This window comes from Nomascus leucogenys, chromosome 7b, assembly GCF_006542625.1.
Source record: "Nomascus leucogenys isolate Asia chromosome 7b, Asia_NLE_v1, whole genome shotgun sequence".
Lineage (NCBI taxonomy): Eukaryota > Metazoa > Chordata > Mammalia > Primates > Hylobatidae > Nomascus > Nomascus leucogenys.
In genome coordinates this window covers 83608844-83630337 of record NC_044387.1, presented here as the reverse complement: position 1 = coordinate 83630337, position 21494 = coordinate 83608844, and the positions used below count along the sequence as shown (strand labels likewise).

Sequence of the window (21494 nt, the reverse complement as noted above, 5' to 3'; positions counted from 1 at the left end):
TCTGATGAGAGTAAAAGGATTATCAAAAGCAGTTTGGGAAATATGATGAAGGTATGAAATGGCACTGTTCAATATAGTAGCACTACAGCGAAATGAACTTTTGGGTCTAGACAGACTTGTTCATCCAGTCACTGTATTAGCAGTTATCTTCAGGCCCCTTCAGGAGGAACATTCAAATTTAAATTAATTAACATTGAATTGAAGTAAAAATTAGTTTCTTAATTGCCTTAACAACATTTTATGTGCTCAATAGCTAAACGTGGCTAGTGGCTGCTGCATGAGACAGCGCAGATGTAGAACATGTCTATCACTGCAGATATTTCAATAGGACATCACTGGTTTAAAATGTCCTTTTCGGAAAGTGCAACATTTGTGTGGATCTTTTGTTTCTGGAGGGGTGAAGTGTTGCTACTCAGCATTGAAAACTCATTTTCTATGTGTGTTGCTCTTCCTGAGCTCTGGCCTCTAAATGTTAGACTTGGGTGGTCAATAAGCCTGGCTTATTGTGGCTCTGTACTTCTGAGTATAGAGCAATTTAGAAATAAGACTCAAGAGACAATTATTTGGAAAATAACAATATTGCTTTTATTAGTGATAAAACCGATTAGACAACTTATTAATAGTTTTAGATCTACAGCAAAATGGACTTTTAAAACGAGACAGACTTGACTACCCAGTCATTATGTTAGCTAGAATCTTCAGCCCTCCCCTGAAGGAGCATTCAGAAACATTTATCAACTGTTTGACCTCAGGGAATTCACTAAATCTCTTTGAGCCTCAGTTTCCTTATCTGTAAAATGGGAATAATTGTATCTCAAGGTTTTGTGGAAAGAAGTAAATTTATTTATATGGTGCTTACGACAGTCCCTGGGACACAGTAAATTCTGTTTATATGTTTGGATTTATCATTATTATTGCATAATGGAAAATAGCTCAAAATGCATCCTCTCTGCTGATAGGTAGAGCTTAAGGAGAACCAAAATAAAATGGCTTTGTTGTCTGGGATAAATACCAAAGTTCTTGGTCTCACAGCTGAGGAAATCAAGGAAGTGGACGCACACACGTGTTGAGATTAGAGCGGGAGTTTAATAGGCAAAAGGAAAGAACAGCTATCTGTCACAGAGACGGGTCCTCAATGGGTTGCCAAGTTGCGGTAAACGAATGTGCTTATTAAGGCCCACTCTTTTTATTGGGGCCCATTGTAAGTATGTGAATTTTGGTGATTACCCAGAAAACCCTGCTCTGTGCCCGAATTGCTTATCTATGTTTTACAGCCTGATCTTCTAGGCTGCTCTTTGTTAGAAGAGAAATGATTTCTTTGAACTGCTTGAGGTTAGAAAGGGAGCTATTTCTGACCTGCTTTTTGTTAGAAGGAAAGTTTTCTGCTGGGAACTCTCTCTACCCTAATCTATCTACTTAATAATTTCTTTCTATCTCCTATAACATATTTGCCCCCATCAGGAATGAAATCCCTAACTGCTGTTAGGGAGAATTGGGCAATGACTTCTTCTGGCTACTTCCTGCTGGAGAGGGGCATTGTATGGGAACAGCAGCCAGGGTTCCTTCTGGGTGGATCTAAGGGTTCCTAGTAGAAGGGTGGTTTCATTTTCAGCTCCATTTGCAGCACCATCTGAAACTTGATGATTTCTAGGCGAGAAGAGATAAACTTTACAAGGAGGTTTAGAAGATAGGGTCCGAATATGAGTATTAAGACTACCATTATCAGTGGGGTCACTATAGGCCATAACCATGACAGCAGAGTTTGTTTGATACCTGTGAGCCATTTAGATGGGTTGTACTGCTGCAAGTGGGTGATAATATTGGTTGCCTCAACTAGATGTTGCTGTACTTTACCAGAAGCATTAATATGGAAGCAACACTCTTTCTTAAGAAAAACACATATTCCTCCCTGACTTGCCATTAGGAGGTCCAGTCCTCTTCAATTTTGCAAGGTGACACCTGTGAGTGAGTCTATTTGCCATTGTTGTTTCTGAGTGGCAGCCATAATTTCAGCTAGGGCCTGGGTTTGCTGAGAGGATAAATGTAGAGAGATGGACCTGAGGGTGGTTCCCAGGAGTCCAGTTACAACAGGTGCTAAAGGGAATAGAGCTGCCCTTTTTACTACAGCGTGGGTATGTTTTATAAGGAATGGGAATTGTGTAGAGGCATTGGCATAGGATACTTTTGGAAGTATTGCTGCAACACCACAGGCTCCCTCCATTGACTTGGCAGGCTCACATATCCCGTGTTTCTTCATATGAAGTACAGTTCCTGTTTGGGATCTAAAGACACTTGATATCCCCAGAAGGCCAGCTCTAATTTTGAGAGGGGGTGTGAGGGGGTGTCCCATGCACTTAGGTAGTTTCCAGTGAGGTCCTCCCATGTTGAGGCAAATTCTGCCCGAATGTTGGGGATGAATACGTGATTGGGGTGGAATTTTAAGAACGTTCTTTGTATTCCCCAGGCTAACATTCGGGCTAGGGGTAAAGGTGAGTTATCTTTCAACACTGAGTACCAACCCATAGAAATGCAGGAAGTGTTGGTGTTACTAGTAAACTGAGGTCGCCTTGAATTTGGGTATTTAAGGAGAAGGAACTGGTGTTGCTTTCTTACTTTAAGATACCATTTGCCTCTCTTTTCTGAAGAGTTGTATTACCTTTCCTGAGTTGTCCAACTAAGAAAGACTTCATATGAGCAGCTGGACAAGTTTCCCAGGTAAGTTCCCTTTGTTCTCAAGGATGTGAAACAAATGGATAATGTGCGCCTTGGAAGTACAGTGCAAAAGACTCTTACAAGAAGTGAAGTTTCTGTAAAATTCAGGTCTGGACCGTCCTCTATAACTCGTGATATGATTGGGAGAAATACATTTTTTACTTCCTCATCAGGATAAGTTGCATTGGACTGAGTGACTAGGGTAACTTTAGTGTTAATGTTGGCTAAATCTTCTAATGATATTGGTAATACTTCAGCTGACGGCGAATCTGAAATACAGTATAGCATGAAGTTAGATTGACTGCCAAGGCTAGGCACTGGATCTGTTGGGCTATCGGGTTCAGGAGATTAACCTGCACTATTAAGAGGAGGAAGAAAAGTTTCAGCAACAAGGCCCTCATATTTGTCTTTTTCCTGTAATTATTAGGCCTGCTATAAAGGTGATAATCAGGCACAATATTAGAGTAACTAGAATTATTTGTCCAGAATTCCACTGTGCAGGTGGCACAGTATATAGTCCCGCTGCAAACAGTGGAGTGAGCATAGCAGTTCCTCCAATTGTAATGCAGCAAATTATTTAAAATTTTATTCGCCAGGATATAGAATTTCCCCCTGTGAGTCTATGAAGCTACAAATGTAACCCCACAGATAGTCAAAGTCTCCCTGCAAGTATGCGTCAAAGAGGAGTTCTAATATCTGGTGGCAAATCTCAAAGGGAAAGGTGGAAATAACTGAGAGTATCCGGTAGGATGAAGGTGGGACTAAGTAGAATGAGTAGTCCTCACTCATTTACTTATCTTTGGTGATTCTCAGCTTGAGATCTCTATTTCTTCACAGCGATATTGAGGGTGTTCTGAGCTGTCAGGGACTTCTCCTTCAGTTCTCCCAGCCTTAACTCGATTGTGATGTATCCAAGAGTCGATTCCTGTAACTTTTACTGCCGAGGGAGTGGAGACAAGAACAGTGTAAGGTCCCTCCCAACTTGGGCTTAAAGATGGAGAGAGAGAGGAACGAGCCTTTACCAGTACTAAATATCCTGAGTTAAATAAAGGTGGTCCTGGTGTTGGGCCACCTCCACCAGCTGGTTAACTCCTGTTGGAAGTGAGCTAGGGAGGTTACATGCTTAACCAATTCAGAGGTTTCTTGGTCTAATAGGAAGTCATTTGTAAGGAAAGGCTGTCCATACAGCATTTTGAAAGAGCTCAAGCCTGACTTTGAAGGGATATTTCCTACCTGTAGTAAAGCTATGGGAAGAAGAGTGACTCAAGGAAGGTGAGTTTCCCCGGACAGTTTTCTGAGGTGTCTTTTGATAATGTTGTTTTTTTCTCTACATTCCCTGATGACTGGGGCATCCAAGCACAATGGAGATGATACTGTATGCCTCGAGCCTTTGGCCCCTCTGGGTGACAGCTGTTTCAAATAAGGGGCTGTTGTCAGTTTGGAGATGCTTAGGTAGGCCAAAGCAGGGAGTTGTTTCATTAACTAGAACTTTTATTACCTCAGAGGCTTTTTCTGTACAGCATAGAAATGCTTCTACCCATTAGTGAAAGAAGTCCCACCTTTGCCTTTGGCATGTGGGTGAAGTCTATTTACCAGTCCTGCTCTGGATAGCTTTCTATTCTTTGGGTTTGAGGAGGAAGGAGCTGTTTCTTGAGGGAATTATTTTTAAGCCACTCTATTTGACTGTTTTTAGTAAGTTATCTCCTGAAAACAATCCCTGGGCACACTGATAAGTTTTATCCTTTCCCAAGTGAAAAGTTTGGTGAAGAATTTTAAGGACTTTCCATTGTCTAGGAGGTGACAAGTGGAGTTTGCCATTCTCTGGCTGTAGCCATCCTGAAGGCTGGAAAATGTACCTCCAAGTGGCCCACTCTATCTCTTCAGAGGAGTACTGAGGCTTAATTGCTGTTACGGAGCCTTCCCAGACTAGAGGGGCTTTAAGTGTTGATGCCCTGAGGCTTTCTTGCTGCTGACTTGGCTGCCTGATCAGCTAACTTGCTTCCTTCAGCTGTTTCATCTGTTTCCTTCTAATGGCCTTTACAGCGCATCACTGCTGCCTCTCAAGAAAGGAAAACTGAGGATAATAACCTGTTAACTTCCTGATGGTATTTTATAGGGTACCTATTAGCAGTTAGAAAGTGCCTCTCCTTCCAGATGGCAGCGTGAGCATGGAGAACTAAGATAGGATACTTAGAATCAGTGTAAATGTTAGTTACGTTTCCCTTGCTTAATTCAAGTGCTCTTGTAAGAGCTGTCAGCTCAGCTAGTTGAGCGCTTGTGCCTGGAGAGGGGTGCACTTTCAATAACATTATTCAGAGTGACGACTGCGTATCCGGCCTACTCACTCCTTGTTCCACAAAGAAACTCTCATCCATGAAGAGGGCCCAGTCTGGATTTTCTAGGGGAGTCTCCTTGAGATCCTCCCTGGCTGCAGAGGCCTGTACCACAATTTGTTCACTGTCATGTTCAGATTCCCCAGTTTCCTTGGGGAGGAAAATGGCTGGATTTGGGTGAGAGCAAGTTCTTAGCTGAACTGCTGACCCTCCTAACAGCAGAGCCTGATATTTAAGGAGCTGGCTGTCTGTTAGCCTAAGGCTTCCCCTAGAGGACAGGAATCCTTCTACATTATGTGGGGTGAAAACAGGTAAGCCATTTCCCAGGGTTACTGGTGGCTTCTGCTACCAGTAGGGCCACTGCTGCGACTGCTAGAAGACATGCTGGCCATCCCTTGGCTATCAAATCAAGCTCCTTACTCAGATAGCCCACTAGCTGTTGAGCTGGTCCCTGTGCTTGAGTTAAATCTCTCAGGACCATCCCCTTCCTCTCTGATACATAAAGATTGAGGGCCCTCCTCAGGGAAGGCTGAGGGCTGGTGCCTTAAGTAGAGCTTGCTTTAACTGGTTAAAGCCCTTTGGAGCTTCAGTTTCCCAGGTCAGGAAGTGAGTTTTAGCTGCTTGAGTTTCTTTCATGAGCTGACAGAGTGGTCGGGCTATCTCACCATACCCAGGTATCCACAGTCTGCAATATCATGTAATGCCTAAGAATCCTCTTAGTTGCCTGAGAGTCTTGGGGAGGGGTAAGGAAGAAATGGGCTTAACCCTTTCTTTCTCTAATGCTCTGGTTTACTCAGACAGCAGTAAACTCAGTTGCTTTACTAAAGTCTGGCAAAACTGGGTCTTAGATTTTGAAACCTTGTATCCTTTGTCAGCTAAGAAATTATGGAGTGCTTCAGTGTCTTCCTGGGAATCTTCCTCACTTGGGGCACAGAACAGAAGATCATCTACATATTGCAAGACCTGGTCTGAGGATGGGACAGTGCCTGTCCAAACAAGTGAGGACTGTCTTGAAATCCCTGAGGCAGCACCATCCAGGTTCACTGGGAAGTTTGGCCAGAGGGATCCTCAAAGGCAAATAGGTATTGAGAGTCAGAATGTAACAGTGTGCAGAAAAAGGCATCCTTTAAATCTAGGACTGTAAACCATTTCGTTCCCTCAGGTATTTGGGTTACCAAGGTGTAGGGATTAGGAATTACCAGATGAATTGGGACTATGGCTTCATTAATGAGGCAGAGGTCCTGAACTAGTCTCCATTCCCCATTGGATTTTTGCATTCTTAGTATCAGGGTATTTCAAGGACTGTTACAGGGTTTGAGGAGGCTTTGCATTTTCAGGTTATTATTATGGTTTCTAGCCCTTTCCTAGCCTCTGCCTTTAGGGGATATTGTCTCTGGTTAGGAAAAAAAGTGGGATTTTTAAGGTTGATCTAAACTGGCCTAGCAGTTTTAGCTCAACCTATTCTTTCTTGGGCTGCCTACACTTCTGGATTAATATTGGCTTCCATTAGGGTAAGACTAAAAGTCTGTCCCAGGGCCATGAGGATGCTAGTCCCTATACAGGCTAAAATGTCTCTAGCTAATAAAGGAATGTGACTTTCAGGCATGATCAAGAAGGCATGTGTAAATAACAAGTCCCCCTGACTACAACTAAGGGGTTGAGAGAAAAATCATGTTAGAGTCTTTCCTGTAACACCCACCATGATTGTGCTATGGGAAGAGGGGAGGCCTGGATTGGAGAGGAGAACAGAAAGACTGGCTCCAGTGTCCAGGAGGAGGTCCACCCTCCTCCCTTCAATTTCCAGAATCACCCAGGGCTTCTGAGCAGTAATGGCAGTTTCTGTAGTTTTCTTCTAATATCAGGAGCTGCCTGGATAATAAACTCGTCCTTTAGAATGAGCTATCCCTCAATTGAATCAGGGGACAAAGAGGTGTGTTTTACTAGTGCCTCTCTCAGCCGTTCCATGAGGGCTGAGGGATTCTCATCTGGCTTGACGACTTAGAGTAATTAAGCGGTTTGGCCCTAGTTCTTCTAAGGCTCTCTAATATGCACATTAAAAGGTGTTTCCTTTTCCATTAATCTATGGGGTCACAGGGAGTCCAATCAGGATTGTCAAGAGGTATAGCCTCTCTTCATATTGGGAGTGGTTGTTCTGTTATTTCCTCACCTTCTATATCTCCCCTTTTCCTTTTTGGCCTACTATAAGAGATATGTTTTTCATCTCCGAACTTCTCTGCTGCCTGCAGAGTGCCTCTTTTTCAGCTGCAGTGGGGGTTTGGCTTAGAAACAGCATAACATCCCTCCAAGTGAGGTCAAACACTTGAGTTAAATTTTGGAAGGCCTCTGTATTCCTATCAGGGTCATCAGAAAATTGGCCCAAGTCTCCCGTTATTTGCCTAAGGTCCTGTAATGAGAAGGGAACTTGCACCCTAGTGGTGCCCCTTCCATCTGGCATTTTTTGTAAGGGTCAGAGTGAAGATGGGGCAGTGGAGAGCTTTGGAGATGGGGGAGCTGGAGGAGCCAGAGGAGCCAATGGCACAGTCACAGGGCACCCTGGATGAGGGGGACAGGAAGAACTGGTGGGGCACTTAGAAGTTGCCTCCAATGGCTCCTTAAAAACTTGCTTTTCTGACTTAGGGGAACTACTCTCTACAGACGCCCCATACGGCCACCAAGAGGCCTTAGTCGATTGTGCAATGCTTGCAAAGTTCTGAGTTGTCTCGCAAGGCAAAGAAAGCCTGTACATAGAGGACCTTGGGCCACTTGCCCTCCCATCTACAAACAAGGTCTAATTGTTGGATAAGATTAAAACCAAGGCTCCTTCAGCCAGCCAGGTCTGTTCATTTCCAAGATGGTCAGAAGGCCACGCCCTTGTGCAAAGGAAAATGAGCCACTTTTTCTTCAAAGTCTCAAGGTCAAAGGAGTTCCAGTGCTTCAGAATGTACTCCAGAGGAGTGCAGACCAAAGATGGCTTGTTACCCATTTAGAAAAGAGACAAGAGAAGAGGCATCCCTCAGTCTCCTTGTTCTTTTCAGTGTGACCCAGGGTGGAGGGGAAAGACAGTGGGAGCATTACCCCAACTGTTCTCCCTCCTTGGTTCCTGGGTCCTAGCACTGTAGTGCCACCCATGGTTGCAGGTATGACCCTCAAACCATGGTACCAGAGGAACTAAGCAATGGGGCTAGTCACACTACTATCCCATGTGACATTAGTCCTCCACTTGGTGATTACCCTTTGACCTCCTAGACTTGTGTGGTCTGCATGACTCCCTGATGGATGGGTCTCGAGAGAGACTATGTAACAATTGCATTTGGGCAAGATCCCTTAATGGAGGGAGTATACTGGATTGAGCTTTATAATCTGCTGTTATGGACCAGATTACAGAATTTATTCTTAGGTAGTGGTTCCAGTTAACTTCAAGACACAAAATCCCCTTTCTATTTAGACGACATTCTAGTTGTAGGCAGAATAGGTGTCTTAAGAGAACATAAGGGTCAAATGGTGGCCTTCCTGCTAATGGAGAGAGTATTGAGATTAAAATGTGGTTTTGGAGGACATTTTTCTCTTCACTGCTGAAAGCAGAGTTCTCCCGCTTGCAGAGGGGGCAAAAAGTTTGGTCTCTAGCAGAGGGACGCAAAACAGAGAAGAACTGGAAAATCTCCCTGTCTGTAGAAAATCACAAAAACAGCAATCCTTTGATCTGCATTCCTGGTTTCTAAGGTGGTGGCTAAGCCTGCCTAATTGAATTTTTTCCAGGGGTTTAAAAACTCCTGCTGCATTGCATACAGAGAGGAAATGGGAGACATGGTGACAGCAGAAAGGAAAGGAGGAAAGTATAATTTGCAGTAGGAAAGCTTGGAGATCCTGTAGCCGACACCTGATTGGGCAGTTGGGGGCTAGGGACAGTCCAGAAGCCTTTAGATAGCACCAGGGTATAGCCCTGACCAGACAGAAATTTTCAGTTGCTCCAGGACCTCTCCCAGCCCCACAGGATGGCCAGGATCTCCATGAAAGGAAACTGGTTTGGAACAAGGCCAACATTCCCAGCACCCCGAGGACACTGGGAGATTGACTAAGTCCTCCCCAGCAAGCCTCTCCTCTGAGCCTTCAAGAGCAGCAACTTGCCCTGGTGGCTCCTTAATTAGCTGTCAAATGCCTGGGTTTTTGATAGTTGACAGAATAAAAACTGAGGATGAGAAGCCTCGGAAATCAAAGTATAGAGTCCGCTCCTATACTCAACCTGCCGATAAATTTACCTTCAAATCCTGGATGGGTCCCCAAGTATAAAAGGGCCTCACTGTCTGGGGTAAATACCAAGGTTCTTGGTCTCACAGCTGAGGAAATCAAGAATATGAACGCATACACACAGAGAGTGAGACTGGAGCAGGAGTTTATTAGGCAAAAGAAAAGAATAGCTCTCAGTCACAGAGAGGGGTCCCAAATGGGTTGCCAAGTTGTAGTAAAAAATGTCAGTGTTTTATGGCTAGTAAGGAGGGTGTGACTTATCTTCCTAGGGCCCGAAGAAATGGTTAGGACCAGGCGTGCTATCTGCATAGAGCAGGGTCTCTATCAGCCCCCACCCCATTCTTTGATCATGTGGGTACACTCTTAGTTTATGCTGCTCTGTGCTGTTTGTCTGTGTGTGCTAAAAGGGAGGGAAGAGTGTCTGTGCCTATTCCCAGGCACCTTCTTGCAGCTGCAGGTATCTTACCTGTGCATACTTGTAGCTTCCCTGTCTTAGTATGCCTAAAGAATGGGAAAGAGATATGCTTATGAAGGCCCACTGTTTTTACTGGGACCCATTGTATGTATGTGAAGTTTGGTGATTACCCAGGAAACTCCCCACTCCGTGCCTGAGTTGCTTATATGTGTTTTACAGCCTGATCTTCCAGGCTGCTCTTTGTTAGAAAGGAAGTGACTTCTTTGAACTGATTGAGGTTTAAAAGGGAACTATTTCTGAGCTGCTTTTTGTTAGAAGGAAAGTTTTCTGCCAGGGACTCACCCTAACTCTCTACCTAAATAATTTCTATCCCCTATAACACAAAGATACTGGACCAAGTATGCTCGGTTCTTTTTCCCAGTCAGATGTCACTCTCTTATCTGATAAGTCACTCTCTTACAAGCTGAGTGTGAGAGGAGACTAGGTGGCAAGAGGTGCCTAGTCTCTAATCTATAATTTCTGTCCATACTCTCAAATGAGTCCAGTACAATGTCAGTCCATTTAGAGTTAAAATAGCACTTATACCTCTCTTTTCCCTACTTCATTAGTTTGCAAGGCAAACATATGACCTTGACTTAAATTAGTGCTACAATATATAAATAGGAATAGCAACTCACCCAAACAGTCACATAACCTGCTTTTAATCATTTTGTGATATATATCAGAAAATCTCATCATTTTTATCTAGTAAGTGCATTGTAGGTTTCTGGAAATGTAAATGTGTCTATTCATGTATTTTTAAACATTGAAATAGACTAAGATCAATCAGTGACATTTATAGAAATAATTTAAGTTTTACATGCTCCCTTTGAAATGTAATATGCCATTTAAATTGTAATTTAATTCAAGGTAAATTCTCTCATAATGTTAATAGTGACCCTGTAAGCTACACAGTCTTCCAAGGAGTTTTTTTGGATTTAGTCTTAGGTTAAAGACTTCAGGCTAAGTTTAGCAACTGTTAGAAATAATGCAGTTGAGAGGAAGGCTGTGGAAGTAGGTAAATTCAGGACATTCTGAAACAAGCACTTAGAAAAATTACCATTTGTGAAACACTGACCTACTTCAAAGCTAGTTATAGGTACCACTATCATTATGTTGAAACACAGAAACATTTCTACCACACAAACAAAAGATTTTTATTTAAAAACAGTAGCCTTTCTTAGATATCATTAGATTAATTTAAATTGAAAGAGTAACAGATATTATCTGTTAAGTCATATTCCTTACTCTGATTGTCCCACTGAGCTTTATTCTTTCTTTCTTTCATTCATCCATTCAAAAATCCTTATAGGATTTATTATGTTTCCAGGCACTTAGAGAAACAGCTGTGAATTAGACAAAGATCCTGGGCACCCGAGACTTAACTTTATGAAAAAACAGACAATAAAGAAGTAAATAAATATAATTTCATGTGAAGATAAATACTATTTAAATAAAAACAGTGAGCAATAAGCTAGGAAGTGATTGTTATTGAGGGGTACACTTAGATTGGGTGGTCTGGAAAGCTCTCTCTTAGGTGTAGTGTTTGAGTAGAAACATAAATGAGTAAAAAGGCCACGTTAATATGAAAAGAGAGAACAGAAAAGTGAAAATGTCACATGTGAAGAATTAACTTGGTGAGTTGAAGGGAGATCAAGACCAGTGATCATGTGGCACAAGGGTGGGGAAGACGGTAGGAGATAGAAACTGGAGAGGTAAGTAGTGGTCAGATCAGGTAGAGTGTTGAAAGCCAAAGCAGGGAGTCTGAATTTTATTCTAAGTATGCTTACAAATGTTTAGTTTTAGGCAGGAAATTACAATGATCTTATTTAATATCCCCTGTGAAGGTCTCCTATTTTCTCAGATTAACAAATTCATGGTTCTCTTTAAAAGTCCAGCTGAAGTATCACACCCATTGTAAAGCCTTTTGTCATTGTCAGTGAGGCAGTGGTTGGGTGGTCCTGTTTAACCAGCTTTCCTAGAGGTGACTTCTCCCATTCAGTTCTATTCAGTCAAAGGTGAGTCTTAGAGACTGTCTGATGCTTCAGTAGTTTATTCTGGCATCGTTCTTAAAAGATGGCGGGAAGAGGCTGGGGACATAGACCAGATAGTCAGGACTTAGATGATCAAGAGAGTCTCCAACCAGAGACTGTTCTTAGCGTTGGGGCTTTCTTCCCCCTTTTTAAAACCTGTATTCAGCTTGGTCAGTTATCAGATGTTTCTCTCATAAATGGAGTCGAAGCTATTCTTACAAGGGTAAGCTTTAAGGTTCATGAAAGTTGCATCTGTGCTGAAGTGGCCTTGTCTCCTGGAAATTACTGGGCCAGGGGTGGAAATCTCCAGGGCCAGTTTGTATTATATTGATAAATACATTTAGTATCAGCCCCTCAAGACACTTGAATGAGCCTTATGGCTATAATTAATCTTATAGCCATGATATATCTCTTATAGTATATTTTCCTTAATTCTCCAAGTATCTTCTCTATCTTTAGTTTTCCCATTTCATACATTCTTGCATTTACATGGTACATTTCTCTACTATAGTACATTCTGCTTGTTTTCAACTTGTCTTTTCTAATGAACTATTAACTCCATAAGGATAGGGACTGTGTAAATCTTCCTGTATGCATAGTTTATATTGCAGTGCACAGCATATCATAATGTTAAGAAAATGATTACTGAATGAACAAATGAGTATTTCAATTATCCCATAACTTATGCTTCTGGTCTTAACATTTCTGTCAAATTCCAGTTTCTGATTTTTAAATGCCTACTGACATTTTTAATTGTCTAGTTTTTCTTCAGACTCAACTTCACATACCCACATCTCTTTCCAACTTCTCCATTTAATTAATTAATTAATTAATTAGAGAGGGAGTTTCCCTCTTGTTGCCTAGGCTGGAGTGCAATGGCGCAATCTTGGCTCACTGCAGCCTTTGCCTCGTGAGTTCAAGCGATTCTCCTGCCTCAGTCTCCCAAGTAGCTGGGATTACAGGTGTCCGCCACCACACCCAGCTAAGTTTTTGTATTTTTAGAAGAGATGGGTTTTCGCCACGTTGGCCAGGCTGGTCTCAAACTCCTGGCCTCAGGTGATCTGCCTACCTCAGCCTCCCAAAGTGCTGGAATTACAGGTGTGAGGCCCTGCACCTGGCCAACTTCTCCATTTTTATTGGTAATACCAGCTTCTAATTTCCTTGACCACAAATTTTAGAGTACTTTTATTCTTCCCCTGATACTGGGGATTTCCTTTACTCTATTTCATTGACTGTAACCCTAGTTCAGACTTTTATCACCTAATTCCTGGAAAAATGCAACAAAGTGGCTGGCTAGGGAATAATTCTGGCTCAAATGTCTTCCCTTCTCAAGTCTGTACTGCATGTCTTTGCAAGATCATTGCTAATGAAATATTTTATTCGTGAGTTCATGCATTGTTCCACTTTCCAAGTATTTTTGCACACTGAATGTATGACATGCCCACTCCCTTATATAAAACCTTACTTAATGCTCACATGAACTAAATGAGATAGTATTTTTATCTCCATTTTACAGATAAGGAAATTAGGATTTAGGTTAACTGCCCAAAGTCAGTTACACCAATCACAAAATGGTAGAGCTGAGACCTGAACACAGGTCTTTTTAGTTGAAAACTCTGAGCTCTGCTTAATCATCGTGCTAGTAAGTTAGTATCCCAAGTTTAAAGTCTTTCTTCACTTTGGAGGATTTCCATGATATAGCCTACCAATCCTACCTCCCATTCCTGCTGCACTTGGATTTTCTATTTCATATTTCAAATATTTTTCTAGTTATCTCCTGTGCATTGCCCTTGTCTACTTCAAATAGATTGTAAGCTTCTTAAAACCTTACTCTTATTACACTTGCCTTGCATTTCTATGAAGATCTACTGTTGTAGATAACACACTAAATTCTCAGTGAATAATTTATAAAATCTTTAGCACAGTTCTTGGCACATAGGCATGTTTAACAAATGGTACCAATGGACTATTATTATTACACAGGGACTGATGCATCAAATTTAAGACCTAATAGGAAACCAGAAAATTCTGATCTCTTCCTCAGTCCTAAGAACTGTGCTTGCTCTCTCCCCAATTTAGACTAGTGGTTTCCAATATTGAGTACATTTCAGTCTCATAGTCTCATCTCTACTACGAAACAGTGCCAAGTATGATATAGACATCACCATAAAATGAACAACACAGCAAACTTTTGTCCATTACTGCTCTCTTTGAGGGTACTTTGGAGAAAGGAAAATGGAATAGCTGTAGTTACATTTTTGAAAAAATGGTTAATGCCCTATCTATTGACAGGTGATCTATTGATGGATAAACTTCATTTAACTTTCATGAAGTTACTATTGTCTTGTCGAGACTTCCTGGCTCAAGTTTCTGATGTACAGAACCTAGCATTCTTCAGGCACCCCTCTTGTTGTATAATCCCTGCTTCATTTTGGCGCTTCAAGCAGAATTGGTTCACATGCAGCAATAGGAAAATCCGACATTCAGGCCTTGAATGGTTCATGTGACGCAGTGCAAACGGACGATTTAGGACCTCCCCAGTCCTGATTATTTTTTTTTTGAGTCGGAGTCTCGCTTTGTCGCCAAGCTGGAGTGCAGTGGCGCGGTCTTGGCTCACTGCAACCTCCGCCTGCTGGGTTCAAGCGATTCTCCTGCCTCAGCCTCCCAAGTAGCTGGGATTACAGGCACGCTCCACCATGCCCAGGTAATTTTTGTATTTTTAGTAGAGATGGGGTTTCACCATGTTGGCCAGGCTGGTCTGTGAACTCCTGACCTTGTGATCCACCTACCTCGGCCTCCCAAAGTGCTAGGATTTGGTCTGAGCTACCGCGCCCGACCCCCTAGTACTATTTTCAAAGGTATGACGCACTTGTCCTGCCCCCGAAAGCGCAATCGCGCCGTCGCGCCGTCGCGCCGTCGCGCCACGTACGTCACACGCTCTTCGGAAAGCGTTGCTGCGTAAATGGCGGGGGCGTGTCTTTTGGCTCCTCCGCGTGTAGTTACCTGAGAAACGCGGGAAGTTGGGCCCAGGCACTGTTGTTCCGGTTGCCTAAGTTGTTTTATTATTTCTTGAGAGAGCCGTGAGCTTGTCCGGGGGCCCAAATCCTGAGGCCCACCCGGTTTCTGGCGCGGTGCGATGGAGGTAGTGGAGGCCGCCGCCGCTCAGCTGGAAACTCTGAAATTCAATGGCACCGACTTTGGAGTTGGCGAAGGTCCGGCGGCTCGGTCTCCGGGCTCTGTCCCTGCGCCAGGGACACAGCCGCCGCTACAGTCGTTTGAGAGGTCCCCGGACGCTGGGCAGACCGTGGAGATTAAGCCTGCCGGGGAGCAGCCTCTGCAGCCCGTTCTGAACGCCGTCGCGGCCGGGACCCCATCGCCGCAGCCACAGCCGCCAGCGGAATCGCCGGCCTGCGGAGACTGCGTCACCTCTCCAGGAGCCGCAGAGCCTGCGCGGGCCCCGGACTCCTTGGAGACCTCGGACTCGGATTCAGACTCGGACAGGTCGGGTGCCTAAGGGACCCGGAGCTGTGGGGAGAGGTCTTGTATGACGGGCGGGGTGGCCGGGGCCTAGGAGCCTAGAGGTTGCCCGTGTGGGCCCTGGAGGGTGGGCAGGTCGCTGGTGCTCCGGTCTCACGTGTTGAAGTATTGGCTCCGACTGCCCCTTATTCGCTGCCTCTCATAGCAGGTTGCGTTGTGAATCTGAGCTTAGTACTCACTTATTTCTTAAATTTGGTGGCCTGAAGGGTTCTATGTATAGATCATATCATTTTTTGTTAGACTTTAGAAAACCCGAGGATCTTAGGTTGTTTCCGTAACTACTCAGTTTAGGCTGTACTTTTGTGGTTATAATTGAGTTTTGTGTCAGATCTGATTTTTTTTTTCCATCACATCTAGGCTTTGTTTTTTGAACCACATTGAGGATCAGGAAAAGGATTATTTTGTGTTTCAAAGCTGGCTTTTGACGATTATGTTAATTTATAGAATCCTTGTAGGGAACACGTGTTTATGAAAGTAGCAAAACAGTGTTATTTAGTAGTATTTTATGCTTCTTACGTTTTGTGAGAGCCTTTCCCCCTTGCCCCCACTTCTGTCTTTTAAATATGAAACCTCCGGGCTGGAGAGGACTCCAGCATGTGGGATGTTACTAAACCACACTGAACATTGTCTACAAATAGTTGAGTGTGTTGAGTGGGGTACTGAACAGGTTAACAAGATAGACACGTGTTGAAGAGGTGAGAAGTTTAGTTTTCAGGGAAGTCATCAGCGGAGAGTGGGAGTGAAGAAGGCTGAAGGATTTGAGTAGAACAGGGTATGAAATGGACTGGGAGGGGGAAGTAACAACTGTAAACAAGGTTGGATTTCTTGGCAGTACTAAGATTGCAGTATAATCATCTTGTGGGATTTCAGAGCTCATTTTACCAGCAAAGAAAAGTAAATGGTAGATGATTTGGGGATACGTTTTGAAAGCAGAAGGGATATGGCGTCATAATAGGCCAACTTAGTGTCAGGATACTACTTCTGACTCTTTGTGGGTGATGGCAGAGGATACCAAATATTTGTAGAAGTCAAAAGGGGTACAACTTTTTGCCAGTTAACAGCAGTGAAATCAAATGGAAACTGAAGGAGAGAAGCAGGTTTAGTTAGTATAATGCACTTTTTCTTGTTTTAACTTGCTGTGAGTGTGGGTGTATAGGCCATTCGTACAAAGGTGGCCATTATGCCGTCAGAGATTGGACATGGAGTTTAGAGATGTCATAGCCGAAGATTTAGGCGTTAATGTCACATGGATGATGACTGAAATCATTAATGTGTATGGGATTATCCATGAAAGTAGTACAGAAAGAAGAGAAAGTGAGGATGGAACCCTTAAAAATAGTATATGAAAGGGCTTGAAGTGGAGAGCCAACAAACAGAATTTAAACTGAGACAGTGGTTGCTGTTAACGATAATTTCTGTGGAAGATAAGGACCAAGTGAGTTTTCAGTAAGTAGAATGGTCTACATACTTTCGTAACTGAGGATTTCCCAAGTTGTCTGTAGACTGAGAAGAAACTCATTAAGCGATCTGGTTATTGGTGACCAAGAGAGGTGCCATGCCCAGAATTCCCTTTTTTTAGTGATTTGTCACATGCTTGCTTATACTCAGACAGGTGTATGATATGTGAGAGTATTGTAATAAGAGGACCTGGGTTATAGCAAAGGTTTGAAAATGTTATTGGTAAACTAAAGACTACTTTCCCAATACCATATCATCTTCGAAGTGCTAGTTTTGAATTAGAACAGCAGTAGTAAACATGTAGTAAAGTTGATATTTCTTAATTGAATAATCTTATTTTAATATTATTAGAATAAGCAGTAGTAAACGTATTAAAGTTGATATTTCTTAATTGAATAATCTTATTTTAATATTATTATAATAATACTGGACTATTTTTTTTAAACTGTTGTTTTCTTCCCTGCAGTGAAACAGATACAGATAGTTCAAGCTCATCGTCTTCCTCTTCATCTTCCTCATCGTCGTCGTCGTCTTCTTGTATATCACTTCCTCCAGTGCTGTCAGATGGAGATGATGATTTACAAGTTGAGAAGGAAAATAAGAATTTTCCTCTTAAAACAAAAGATGAATTACTTCTTAATGTAAGTACTTAGATTTATTAAGTTTAGTTTGCATGTTTTAAAACATATTCTGGTACCGGTATTGATCTAATTTTGCCTGTATCGGCTCCATAAATTTGAAGTTCATTCTCAGCCTAATGGGCATGCTTTTGGCATGCCTTGGCTTTCTTATGTAAAAGAGAGTAGTGATCTGGATAATTTCTTAGGTTACTTCTGACTCTGCTGACATTTGATAATTGTTACGATTATGGCATCAACTTCAGCTTTGAACTTTACATTTTTTACATTCCCTAGAAGAAGGTATTTCTTATGTAGATTTGCTTTTTTTTTGGTCTGCACGTCAGAAAATTTTGCTCAATAGCAGTTGAGATTTTCTTTTTAATTGACTGCATTTAGAGAAGTAGAAGGTGAAATTCAGAGGGTTGAGCTTGTTAGGATTCCTATTGAAGTTGGTGGAGTGTTTTTATTATTACAGTTGGAGAAAACTTGTTAATTGTAGAATAGTATTTATTGGCACTTGATAGATTTGGTTTGCAAAGTTAACTCTTGCAAGGTTATTTCCTCTTAAGCTGTAAATATCCTTAGGAGGATGATGTTAGTCTGATTGAAACCTATAACCCAAGAGGAAAGTCTTCTCAGAATTTCAGAATGTAGGCTATATTATCACATTGTTTTTTTTCCACCCCTGCATGTACTTTTAATTATTAATGCTTTAAAAATATTTAATGGTCACTAATCATAATTCTTACATGACATTTAAATTGATAAGATAGTTTAATGCAAGATTTGAAAAAATAAAGTGTACAGGCACTCAGGAGCCTTTTTCATGAATGGATTCTACCAGTCTTAATATTATTTGTCTTTCTCTACTCATAACAAGAAATTCTCATCTTGCTTATGCTTTATACATTGAAAACCTTTGGATTTGTATGCAGCTTCATCACTGGCTCATGTTTTCATGCTACAGATGTGTTAATATTTCTTAGTGGTCTTTGTACACAAAGGCTCCCAACATAACTATTTTCTGAAAGTAAAGACTTGTTTGGTCTTTTTTCCTTGTCTCTTGATCACCTTTCTACATAAGTTCCTTATTAGAATATAATAACCAGCAAAGAAAAGACCACAGTACTTCTGTAAATGCATACATATCATTGTCTTATCTTACTAGATTTGGAAGTCTTACCTTGGGAATTTCTTCAAATTTAATGCAAAGTCTTAGCATATTTGTTTAGGTATTTTTTCTGGACAGAATGTCCCTGTTTTCATCAGAAGATCAAAAAGGATTTGTGGCCACAAGGAGTCCAGGAACAAGTTCTCTGAGGACTGAGTTCATATGTGATCCTTGTAATTCCCATAGTGCCCAGTGGAGTGCTTTACAGATAATGGGTTCTCAGGTCAAAGTAATACATGATTATAGAATGAGTGTGTGAATAGGCATTTTATATTTATTAATTCTTCAAGAAATTATTATAGCACACCTGCCATTTGCCAGGTGCTGTAAACAAGACCAATCCAGTTTCTGCTCTCACAGTGTCTAATGGAGGGACACAGACAGTAAATAAAGTGGAGACAAATCAATTTAATTGCAAAAAGTGCTATTGAATTGTGTGAGTGTATGTTTGCCTCAAAAGACAAAATTCCATTTGAATGTTGTTAGATTTTCAAACTTGGAATGATGGGTTGGTCTGTTCCTTTCTGTGACCATTTCAATGGATCTTTGGGAATGATGGAAGAGACAATTATAGTCTTTATTTGGGAAACTATTAGAAGTCCTTCAGACCACTGTGCTGCTAGAGATAGGTAGAGGAATTGATGAGTTTCCCAGTTTGCCCTAAATCTCTGGCTCACAGGTCTGAAAGAAGATATAAGGACTTCTTCAGGGTTTCAAATCTTAAGTTTGGGGGAAAAGAATGGCTTTGTCCTGTCCTTAAGGATAGTGTATAGTTACAGGTATGTAGTGTGTTTAGGAGTCTGCCTCTTTGTCCATTTCTCAGGGCTGGCAGTTCGACTGATAGACTCTTGCATGAAAGTCATGGAGATGACTTTTGCTGGCCTATGGTCTGTTACACAGCCTTGAACAGATCATTGAGGTTAGTGGAATGGGTATTCAGATTGCTTGGCTGTGAGTCACATAGTCATTCCTGTTTGTGTAGGCGAGTGTGTAGGAGAGAGTGAGGAGAGCATGTGTAGGAAAATGAACACTTGAAAGAGCACATGGGCTAGTGAGAGAGGGTGGGAGTGCGTAAGAGCCAGTTGACAGAAAGGGAGTGTGAATGTGTATGTATTGTGAGAAGGGTGGGATGTTGGGTGTAATATCAGCCCTATATAAACCACGTGGAATGGTTTATCTTTCACAGGAAAGGGAGCTTATATCCATTCCAAAAGGGGATGCTGGGCAGACAGTAATAATGGGTTATACTCTATAGAGGGAAAGGGAAATACTTGGAAGTGGTTATCATGTATGTCTTATGTTGGACTCATTGTTACGAGGAACAGAGACTCATATTACCTCAGGAGAACTGGAGGTTTATTTGAAAGCAGCTGGGAACTAAGGCAGCTATGAAGGCTAGTTACTCTGTTTCTTTTACATGCCTCTGGATAGTCTCACAGTTCTCTGTCATTTTATTCTTTCAATATTGGCTGGCTTCCTCTGTTTATCTGTTTATCTGTAGAATTTTTTTTTTTTTTTTTTGGTGGAGGGGGACAGAGTTTTGCTCGTCACCCAGGCTGGAGCCCAGTGGCCTATCTCGACTCACTGTAACCTCCATCTCCTGGGCTCAAGCAATTCTCCTGCCTCAGCCTCCCAAGTAACTGGAATTACAAGTGCTCCCCACCACGCCCAGCTAATTTTTGTATTTTTAGTAGAGACAGGGTTTTGCCATGTTGGCCAGGCTTGTCTCGAACTCCTGACCTCAGATGATCCACCCGCCTCAGCCTCCGGAGTGCTGGGATTACAGGCGTGAGCCACCATGCCTGGCCAGATTTATCTTTTTAATTCCAGTTTATACATGGATTTCAGTATCTCTGGCTCTAAAAATGGCATCTTTTGCTTTCAGTGTCCCATGAACTGGCTAATTAGTGTTGTATTTCCTTGCTTACTTTTGGAACAATTCTGTTATGTAGCTTAGATTTTTTTTTTTTTTGGAAAATGACAATCCATTCTTTCTGGGAAGTGTCTCCTCTCCACAACTAGTCCTAGCTGGTGTGGTATGTGCCATTTTTGTTCAGGCCTTCTGATATGTTACTTAGACTTTTAGGCAGCAGAGGTTGTGTATCTTAGCTAGATGGAGCTGCTTCAAGCTCTATGTGGTCTATTAATTTAACTATCTAACGAAATTCTGAAGAAAATTAATGAACTTTTCTGCTAAAAGGTATATACAAATTAAATGTGCCAAACAGTTAAAATCAATTTTAGAGTTTGTGCTGGACCTTCAGGGATCTGGACATAGACATGCCCAATTTAACCCAATTTTATGTCCAACCACTTTCTAAAGTGTTTTCTAGCAGTTTCCTGTTGTCACTCAGGCATGCTTAGCTTAATTTTTACCTCCATTTAGTCTGTGCCTCAAGCAGGAATGTCGCCTCTGGATATATCCCTTTAAATCTTTCCATTGTGGGTTGTTCGATCTCTATGATCTAACTATGTACAATGCAGATCTTTAGGTATATGAGAACTACAGTGAAATAACTTTATGATTGTTCTTAAACCTTAGAAAGATGTAATTTTTAAAATTAGGTTATAACCAAATCTTGCCATCCCAAGATGTGGTTATAACCCAGTTTTTGTTTTTTTTTGTTTGTTTGTTTGTTTTTAATGTGAGGATATGGTAAGGGGGAAGAGAATAAAAGAGGAATTAGTGAGCTACAGTGGCAATGAAAAAGGAGAGTCTTAAGTGGCTCTCTTCATAATGTCACAATTAATAAGTTTAACTAGATAAAATTATTCTTTTAAACATAAATTTTTCTTTAATGCTCAGAAGGTTTATATATAACCTACACAGTCACTGTAAGCAGCATACATATTACAGCTTTGGAACTATGTTGAGCCACATAGGATGTATTTAGTGTTGCGATGAATTGGAAAATTGAGGTTCTTTTTAAA

General features: G+C 41.7%; 1 protein-coding gene across 2 annotated transcripts in view; it reads left to right on the top strand.

The window, feature by feature from the left end:
- The first annotated feature begins 14645 nt into the window (after positions 1–14645).
- The window catches only part of NAF1 (nuclear assembly factor 1 ribonucleoprotein), a 39974-nt gene continuing 33125 nt past the window's right edge, over positions 14646–21494 (top strand). For both annotated transcript variants that reach the window (XM_003257916.4, XM_030816290.1), the window contains exons 1-2: positions 14646–15278; positions 17239–17413. In XM_003257916.4, coding sequence (XP_003257964.1) covers positions 14914–15278; positions 17239–17413 — 540 coding nt within the window. In that variant the 5' untranslated portion in view covers positions 14646–14913. The remainder of the gene's footprint in view (positions 15279–17238; positions 17414–21494) is intronic.